Here is a 10,363-nt window from a genome sequence, read left to right on the forward strand (position 1 = left end):
AGACATATTATTTATACTCTCCATTAACCAGGATTCGTAAATGATTTAATAAGCATTATGATCAAAGAAATCATATTACATGTTTCCTTTAGGTATCAAAAATATATTATTAACCTTTATTTTGTGAAATCATTTTCAAACAGTGAGGTAAAAGAAAGAGGAAGAAGAATGTTCTATTTTTAAACGAATCTGCTAATCCCATTTTTTTCCCTCAACATAACATATTCGTTCTTCATGATAATGCATACATACTTGCTAAAAATAATGTAAGGTTTTTTTTCATTGCTGTATAAAATTGTAACATCACCATTACTACCTTGATTAGTCATGGGCTACTTTTTCCAACACTGCAAGTAACATAGTTCATATCCTAAATTAAATAAGAAGGACTGGCAAAGTACCCTGTTAATTTTTTTCAACCACACACTTATTTGTAATAGCAGCAATTGCAAAAGTTCAATATACTCTCCAATAATAATAACAAGCACAACAGCAATTGCTAATGTTTATTGAACACTTGCTATAGTTTAAGCCAATCTCTCATAACATCTACTAACATTTCCATTTATGCAAGATTCATAGTTCAGCTCAAATTTGCCAGATATGTATTATAGCAAGTAAAGGTTAAAGGGAAATATGTCATCCTCTTTACTCCCTTCCTTTGGAATAAGCTGATGATCGCAGCACTTTTCATGAATGCTATCGCACATCAAACTCCACTTTCCACCCTGCTCCAAAATGTCATAAGGTCTCATCCACCCTCTCTCACTTTCAATCTGAAAGGGGTCATTTCTGAAGCTAGACCAGTATAAAGATAAAAACATTGTTTTAGGGGCTTGATTTTTATACTTGTTTTCTTCAGTGACTTTAGTCATTTATAATAGAAAATATGTTTCTAAATCTGTGCCTTCTTTAAGATGGAGTTGTGTTCTTTGAAGCCATATTGTAAAAACACCTGAAAAATTGCAAAAATCCACCCAAGTCACATTTTTGAATCATTTTGTTAAACATGTGCTTTATTTAAAAGCTCAGATAATAAAGCAAGATATACTTCATGTATAGACTTAATTGTAGGAAATATTTTTTCCACTTTTTATCAGAGCTTACAGATATGTTTTAGGAATCTTATCCCAATGAATTGATTCCTCTTGCTATGTTTCAAAACATATCTAACATACACTGAATAATTTTCCTACTTCTTTTCAAAAATAGTTTCTCCTTTGTGAAAGCAATTTTAACAAAGTTTATTTAAAGAGAAAAAACTAAAAGTTCAGCATTCATAAACACTACATGCTTTTGTTAAAATACTAAAAAAATGCAACTTATTCATTCCTCACTCTTTATCTTAAAATACTGACTTTCTGATCCTAGCAAAACATAATTTTAGCAACTCGTCAAGGCAGAATACATAAAATTGGCATATTTTTGATATGCACACAAATTGAGAAAGCATCTTTTCCAACTGTGTTGCAGAAAATGAAATGCATCTGGTATGACAATATGGCCCAACACGTGAACTAGAATCAGTGGGGAAAAAGGGATTTTTTTTTCCTTATTCTCAAAACAGAACATTTGAAATAATGCACATCCCCCAACAGCAAGGCATTATTAAGTCTGTTAGTACATATTGCAAATGTATATTTGGCTAATGAAAACACAATAGCAAGAGGACCAGCAGGCACATGGAAAGTAGCCTGGTTTGTTCACTTTTACTCATATATATCAGTGACTCCCAAATCTCTTTCCCCAGCCATCCAAACCGATTTTGTTTTCTTTGCTTTTGCTTAACATCTCTACCCACTGTCAGAGTACGTGCACATATGTTGTTGGGGCCTCGTGCTGGGCTGGGGAGGTGGAGATGTGAAGAGTGTGTTGGAGAACATGGCTTATGCCAGGATCAAGCAGAGAACAAGAGAAAAAATTAAACAATTTGCCTATTTTTGCAATAAATTTTATTTCTGCCTTGAAAGAAAAGTCTTTTCATCTAGGCACTCTAAAGATGTATTAAATGCTTTTATTGTGTTTCTTTCTTGAGTACTGTGCTTGTGAACTGTGAATAAAGCTGAAATCTGTATGTGCTACACGACCCTTCCCCATGCCTAGGTCTCTTTGGAGATGAGCTGCTGAGAGAGTAAGGAAAGATCTCTGAGATATTCGGGAAGCTTGGAAGAGTGCTGCAAAGCTAAGCTGACTTCTGGGCAGCTGAATGAGTCCCCTTCCAGTTCTAGGTTCCAATTCCATTTCTTCCTCTTCCCCATTCAGAGGTAAGCCAAATCCTCTCTTTTACATTGGTCATAGAGTGCTGATGAAAGTCGTATTTGTGACTCATTACAGAGAAATCTCTCCACTTCTCAGAGAACAAGGCGCCATGAGCAGCAGACACCAGGGACCAAAATTGGTATCTCTTTCTGGGACTGTGTCTGGCATCGGACAAGTCCCTCAGGTTTTACCATTCTGTCTGCCTATATCCCTTCTTTCTCTTATTTTCTGAAAGATATTTTAGGTTTTTTATTTCTCTTATGTCTATGTCAAAATGCTGACTCTCTGTAATGAAAAGCTTTTTCAGAGTTACAGATCAAGATAATCTCATTTGTAAATGTGACAAAATATATATGCAACAATGCATCACAGAACAAATTACAAATTAAGATAGGTAATCCATCATAGAATTGATTGTATATAGGGATGGGGCAAAATCTCCAGAATACACGTAAACTTGCAAGGCTCTAGTTTCATCAGTAAGACCAAAATTATCTAAAAAATGGAACAAGTTCTAAAAGTTGTCAAAAGTAGCTGTCATAACGGAAAAAGATTCTGGAGACTGACTTGAGTACAAAACCTCTCTCTGTCATCTACTAACTACGTGACCCTGGAAAGCTTATTTAACCTATGTGAGCATTGGTTTACTAATCTGTAAAGTGACAATCACATAGGTCTGCTGTGGGGGTTAAACTATGTCAGGCTATAAAATGCCCAGCATATGGTGAAGGTGTACATAATAGTGTTAGTTTAGTATCTTCTCCAGAATAAGTTTATATCTTTTGTATACAAAATTCATACTTACATAGTAGTGTTTTCTTAATAAAGATTGGTAGTTTTGGAAAACTTTTGGCAAAAGGAACATAAAAATTCAGTTATCTATTTTTGCTTTGAAAATGTCTTGGGTCAGTGAACTTCAATGTGATTTAGTAAGTTAACATTCACAGTGACATGATATATACCTTCCAAAATAATTCAATTATTATTTGTTGTTCTATTATCCTTGATAGTGAAAGAAAAAAATATAAAGTTCCCCAACGCTGAAATTCTTATACATTAGGGTTATGTACACACTCAAAAATCAATACTTCTTTAACATATAGTATTCATCTATACTGAATTTAAAACATTCTTCTAAAAACAATGATCACTTCACTTTTAAAACCAAAAACAGGGGCTCTATTCACACTTTCAAGATGACAGGAAAGGTAAATGTATTTAGTCTTTTTTGTCACTATTATCTCTACTTACTCTTCTGTGAATAAAATCTTTTTCTGGATCATCAGGTGTTTGCTTACTGCAAGCAATTTTGTTTATTTAACAAAACATATTCATATTCTGGTTTATTTTCTGAAGCTACACTAAGAAATCAGTCCATTAACTATGAAAACTTTCAACGGAAAGCCTATCTATTCCTGTATCTTACCCTTCAAAACACAGCCTGATGGTTCTTTGTAGCTGAGCTTTTAATCTACTAATAACTAAAGTTTTAATGTAAGTGTCATTCATCTAACATAATGAATCAGAGTCAAAACAATGAGAAAGTTTAAATAAACTAAGATGTATTGGGAGAAAAATGTTCTTTAGGTGTCTGGCAGAGTGAAACTTCCAAAATGTTTTCTAGAATTAAAATGATTTGATAGACATTTACAAAAACAGCAGTGCCTCTTTGAAACTGAGGGAGTAAAAACAGCTATTCAGTGGGACACGTTGTGGGCCCCACACATAAAATTTCTAGTAAAAGCACTTTAAAAAACCTTGACTCTTGTCAGAGCAGTCAACATGATGTATAAAGCAGTATACTTTAAAAGCAAGTGCTTCAGGTGACTACTAAAACTTCAGCAGGCTCACAGGAACATATGCATTTGACTAACTGGGAGGAGACGCTCCCGCTGTCCACTTGAAGGGCAGTGATCCACTTGCCACGGGAAGGTTTAAGAAAGGGGTGCCGGAAAATGAGCAGACCTGCGCTGATGCTTTCCCTGGCACAGGGACCTCACATGTGCCATAATTTACCTCTCCACGTTTCTACTTCTTCCTGCCAGCCATTTGCTTCAAATGGTGCCCCTCCACACCACCACACGTGGTTATAATTGTTTTTAAGTTATTGGGTTAGTTTTTTCTTTTGCCAAGATGAGACTTGGCTGGACATCTCCTTCCAGGAGACCTCTAAAGAGTACCCACTTTAGATCTAACTTTTCATTGACTACTCAGAAAGATTCTGGTGACAGGTATCATTTCTATCAAAAGCAAAGTCCGGGTGCGAGTCACAACTCTTTCATCTTTGCTAAACTACAGCGAGATGTTTTCTTTCCACTGTTTCCTGTACTTAGAATTAACAGCATTTCCCCTCCCGCCTCCCGGCCCCCGCCCCCCGCTCCCCGGGTGGTGAACGCCTGAAGCTGGAGGCGTGGCCCTGCGCACCTTGTCTCCGGCCGCGCCCACTGGCACTCACCTGGCTGCTGCCGCGCTCCTCGCCCGTCTCCGGGGCCCGAGACTCCACGGGACTCCCCGCTGGCTCTGCGGAAGGAGGCGGCGGCTCCAGCAGCTGCTCCAGGCAGGCGGTGCCCGGCAGAGAGGAGCTCTTCTGATGGCACAAGTGCGCCCCGGGGCCCTGACGCCGTTCACCCTCATCTCGGGCGCGGTCACCCCTCGGGGGAGGCTGGGGCGAGGAGGACAGGGAGGATGAGGCGGAGGAAGAGGAAGGAGCTGAGTCTGGGGAGCGTCCGCCAGGAGGCGTCCCTCCCGCTGCTCCCGTGGCCACCGCGGGCCCCTTTCCGGCAGGTAGCAAATGCTCGCGGATCCGGCGGCGTAGCGTGGACCCCTGCTCTGCTCTGCCGGTGCCGCGGGGCTCTAGGGGCTCCGGCGAGGAGCAGCACAGGTTGGGCTGCGAGGAGGAGAAGACTCGGTCCAGCACTTGCTTCCGCTTCTTGAAGCCGCTCCACCTGCTGCCTGCACCACTCCCGCCGGCCGGTGCGTCCGGTGTGCCCACCGGGGGTGGCGGGGAGGTCGAAGGGGTGTCCGCAGTGCGGCGCTCCGGACCCCCCGCGCGCCCGCCCCCGCCGCCCTTGCTCCTGCCCACCCCCAGTTGCAGGTTCTTCCAGAGCCGGGCCTGGAAGGAGGAGGACGCCGCCGCCGGCTCCGGCTCGCCCGCCGCGGCAGCCCGGGGCTCCATCCTCCACCCCCTGCTCCTCCTCTCCCCTCCTCCTCCTCCTCCTCCTCCTGCTTTTCCTCCTCCCTCTCCGGCTGCGCCTCCTCCCGGGTCCCCGCGGCGGTGGCGGTTGTGGCGGCGGCGGCGGGCGCAGCAGCAGAAACCGGGAGTGCCCAGTGACTTCAGGCCAGCTCGGGGGAAAGAGGCGACCGCCGCCGCCGAGGCTTTCTGGCCTCGGGACTCTGGTGCCGCCTCTTCCTCCCGCACCTGCTGGGGTGGGCTGGAGCCGTCACCGAATCCCGGCCGCGGCGCCTGCAAAGTTTCTCGCTGGAAGCTCCGCGGCTCCAGTCCACTGGCGTCCCCCAGGCCGCGCCCTGGCTCCCTCTTCTCGCTGGCCGAGCTCGGGAAGCTGCACGCACCGGGGCGTGCGCGTCCAGCTGCGCCAGGGACCGCACCCGGCGCCCTCTGGGCAGCACCTGTCAGCGGCGGGGGCGGCTGCCTCCAAACTGGGCGAGCACGCGGCTCAAACAACACGGCGCGTCTGGCTGGAGACTCCGGGGACCAGCAGCCCCCCTGGGGCGCCCCGGGACCATCCTCCAGCTCCTAGGTGGGAGGGCCGGTAGGAACCGGGTGGAGCTAGGTAGGGCCCGAAGCCAGCTTGCTCCCTAGGATCGAGCCAGAGTTGCCCACGCAGCTCGCTGTGCGCTGGCCGCTGGCCGCCCTGGCGATCGTCTGGGTACGATGAAGCGAGCTGGAGTGGAGACTATGAGCACTCGATGGGTCTCGTGCGGGTGCCAAACGTCCACTCTGAGCGATGAACCCGACGGAGTTCTAAGGCTGAACACGTCTGCCCCCGCCCCGTTGCGCGCCCCGTTGCGCGCCCTGGGTCCAAGACGAGAGTTTAATTTCTTCTGTCTTGACTTCATCCCCATCCACCCCTCCCTTCTCTTTATTTGCCTCTGCACTGGTCTCTTATGATCAGGATCTAGCATTTCCGGAGTCTGACGATAAAGCCAGCCCTTGAGTTGCAGGGAGTTTACGGTGGACGAAGATGGGTGATGCGCACTGCCTTTCATCCGATTCGGCACGCAGAGAATCTTGTTCATTTCATTCAAGCGCATTTTTTCTTTGGTTACTTCATTTGCTTGTTGCAAGGCAAATGGAAAAGGCTTTTTAGCTCATTCAGACTTTCCTTCTCCCAAAGCTGCTCAGTCAGGGTCTTCTGATCCTACTAGGAGAGACTTCTGAAAAGCCAACAACACAATGCCTCTTTCTTCCCCCTCGATGTGGAAAACGGGAGAGTTCCCTAAGCTGCAGCAGCACAGTCTTGTCTGGCTAGCAGTGTGCTTTGGAGGTGTTATCAACCTAAATTTTTTGTTTTGTTTTTCTTACCTTTATAACAAATATTTATTAAGCACCTACTATGTACCAGACGGGATGCAGCTGTGAACAAGGCATCAGGGTCCCACCCATATGGAGCTTATTGTGAGGAGGAGGGTTGGAAGGCCATGTCAGACGATAAACAGAATTTCTAATATTGAAAAGTCCCATGGAAACAGTTAAGCAGGGTACCACATAACAGAGTGGCTATAGAGGAAGAGCTTCCAGACAAAATGCAGGACACCCAATTAAACTGACTTTCAGATCAACAATGAATAATGTTAGTATATGTATGTCCCAAATATTGATTGCATGGGACATACTTATACTAAAATACTGTTATTTATCTGAAATTTAAATTTAGCTGGGTGTCTTGTGTTTTTGTTTGCTAAATCTGGCAACCCCATATGGAGATGTTTTTGGTTGTTTACATTATGTGTACAGGGAGAGTCTCTCTGAGAAGATAAAATTTTGAGTTAAGACTTAATGAGGACAGAGAACCAGCTATTGACGGATCTGACTGTAGAATGTCAGGTAGAAGGAACAGCAGATACAGAGGTCCTGAAGCAGGAAGCAGCTTGGCTAGGCATGTTCAAGGACAGATGGATACCACTCCAAATAGAGTAGAGCAAGGTGGGTGGGGTTGGTAAGAGATGCAGTGAAACAAAAGGTCAGCTAAGGGAGTGGGTCCTATAGCCAGAGTGAGAGTTCATGGTTCCTCTAAATGAAATGGGGAGGCATTAGAGGTTTTTTTTTAATTGTGAGGGTAATGTGATGTGATTTACTAATAGTAATGCCAGGTATTAATAAATAGCCTCACAGGGCTGTTTTGAAGATTAAGTGGACAAAGGACTTAGTTCTGTGCCTGTATATAGTTGATATTATTGTTATTTAGCGGACCCAGTGTTTCCCAAGTGTACGAATACTATGCTTTGGAAAAAGAGCAACGTGAGTGGATAAACACTGGGCTTCAATTAAATAACACTATTGAAATGACAAGATTACAGAGATGGATAGTGGTTGCCAGGGGTTAGTGGTGGGGCAAATATAAAGGAATAGAATAAAGAAGTTTATTTGTTATGATGAGACAAATTTAGATTGTGGTGGTGGTTACATGAATCTGTGTTATACACAGGATAAAACTGCATAGAACTACATATGTACATGAATGCACATAAAAAGTGACATCTGAATAAGGTGAGTGAGTTGTACCAATGGCAATTTCCTGGGTTTTAATATTGAACTATAGTTATGTATGATAATATCATTGGGGGAAATAGGGTGAAGTCACACAGAAGCTCTATATAGTATGTTTGCAACTTCCTGTGAGTCCATAATTATTTTAAAATTTAAAGTATAAATAAAAGCAAAACAGTAATAATAAAGCATGATTTTTGTAAAAATTGTGTGCTGCTGAAAGTTTTCCTTTGGAACCTTAATTGTTAGAAAATTAAGCAGTCTTAGATCTACGATGGACTACCCTTTCTCTGTAGCTCTGTTCTCACCAACCCACCTAATCCCCGAGGAAGCCTCTGAGAAGCAAATGAAGGAAAAGTCCAGGACTGATGAGGCAAGTCCACATTAGGGCAAACTCACAACTGCAAATGCAAACACTGAGGCTGTCAAGCTGTCTCCAGACTGAATAAGAAAAGTCAAGCACATTTGCCTTTATGGAGGTACCTCCCCTTGGGTTAAAGCAGAAAGGGTGGCATTTGTCACTGGCTTTTCCTTCCCCTTCACTCCAGTTTTCTTTCTCTGTATTTTATTTCTGTGAGTTAGTCCTTGCTTTTCACTTAAAAGTTTCAGGTAAACCTTTTAAAGTTTCAGTTAAAACTCTTTAGCTGAATTATAACTATCATAGCTAACTTTATGTAGCTGATGGTGGCTTAAGTGTTAACTCTCTCTAGAGTATTTATGAGCTTTATATATGGGAGCTTTATAAAACTGAAAATCTCCATCAAAATAAGTAGAAACCTTCATTAAGGACTTGGCCATTCAAGGTAGTGTTAGTCTTACAAAGTAAGCTACAAACCATCTTCAGAGGCTTTCGCTCCAAACCTGCATCAATCCCTTATTAAATCAATAAGGAGATCATTATCAGAAGCCCAAGGCAAACTGTTTTTTCCACACCAGACGATCAAACTGAAAGCACCAAGACCACAAAAAATTACCTGAATATAAAGCTATTCTGAAAGCACAAAAAGAAACCGCACTACCCAGAAATCTTATTCTCTAGAGAGAACAAGAGGAAAAATATTTTTTCTAGTCTGTTATAATTGTAGACTGAAGATAATGCTACACAATTCAACCTTAAATTCATTTAGTCTTTAATGATGCATTTAATTGACTTTTAATAGTATTTTCTCTTCTACCTGTCTTAAAATACTCTGAGATTTTGAGTTCTGAAATCTATAATCCCAAATAACACATCCATCAATATGAATTCATTTACATATCTTGAAAAAGCATATGTAACTTTTCCTAAATCTCTGAAGTGGATTATAAAATGAGACTGTCCTACAGATTGTATATCATATAAAGCTACACTAGATAAGGTCTCTTCTGTCAAATGTCTTATTATATTTAAGAGAAGATACTTATAAAAACTCTACAACACAAGCGGAAAGTGAATGGTACAAATTAATCACTGAGGAAGTGAAGAATTACTTCTGGTTTGACTAATCAAGGAGGACTTCTTGTTGGAGGCATCTGAGCTAAGATCTAGTGCAGGTGGCAGGGTATAACAAGAAGATGGATTACCACCAGCAAGGAAGAGCAAAATTCATGCCATGTACCAAGACTTATATAAATGTTGGCTATTATTTTTATTATTACAATTTACTGTCTCAAATATTGATATTTATTGCTTAGATTAATATTAAATATGCTTCAAACATTGATATTCAAGAGGTTGAAGTGATGTATAAGTCAATATTTGAGCAGAAACCCAAAGGAAGTGAGAGAAGGAGCCAAATAGTGAATCTGAGGAAAAATTTTTCCAGGAACAGGAAACACGAAGCACAAAGAGGCTGAGCAGGAACATTCTCAGCTTCAACAATGGCAAAGAGGGCAAAGTAGCTGAAAGAAAGAGAGCAAGAGGGGAATGAGAGGAGAAAATATTGCAGGGAAGCTCAGGGCCAGATGATACAGGATTCTGTAGGTGACAGTAAAGACTTTGGACTTGGGTAAAATGGAAAGCCATTAGAGTGATTTGAGTAGAGTTTTTTAATAATCAAATTGCATTTTAAAAGGCTCATTCTGGCCTCTTTGTTGACAATAGAGTAGAGAGGCATGGATGAGAATAGAGTTTAGATAGGAGCCCATTCTGGGAACCAAGTTTAGATAGGAGTCCTACAATAGGGACAATGGTGGCTTCCACTGAGGTGGTAGGTGAGAAGTGGTGACCATAGTGACATTATGGATACAGGATATTTTGAAGATAGAACTGACAGCTGGGCATGGTGGCTCTTGCCTGTAGTCCCAGCTACTTGAGAGGCTGAGGAGGAATGATCACTTGATCCCAGGAATTTGAGGCCGCAGTGACCTATGATTGTGTGATTGCACTCCACAGGG

The 10,363-nt window shown here is 42.5% G+C and overlaps 1 protein-coding gene across 1 annotated transcript in view; it reads right to left on the reverse strand.

Annotated features, from left to right (window-relative positions):
* Positions 1 to 6,486, reverse strand: part of LOC108520324 (translation initiation factor IF-2-like) — a gene marked incomplete at its 3' end in the record, with an annotated part of 276,227 nt that extends 269,741 nt beyond the window's left edge. Inside the window, exons 1-2 of the mRNA XM_017859657.1 lie at positions 6,097 to 6,486; positions 4,715 to 6,013 (exon numbers count right to left, since the gene is read on the reverse strand). Coding sequence (XP_017715146.1) covers positions 4,715 to 6,013; positions 6,097 to 6,486 — 1,689 coding nt within the window. The remainder of the gene's footprint in view (positions 1 to 4,714; positions 6,014 to 6,096) is intronic.
* Positions 6,487 to 10,363: the final 3,877 nt, after the last annotated feature.

The sequence above is a fragment of the Rhinopithecus bieti genome, unplaced genomic scaffold (assembly GCF_001698545.2).
Source record: "Rhinopithecus bieti isolate Rb0 unplaced genomic scaffold, ASM169854v2 scaffold_50384, whole genome shotgun sequence".
In the NCBI taxonomy this organism is placed as follows: domain Eukaryota; kingdom Metazoa; phylum Chordata; class Mammalia; order Primates; family Cercopithecidae; genus Rhinopithecus; species Rhinopithecus bieti.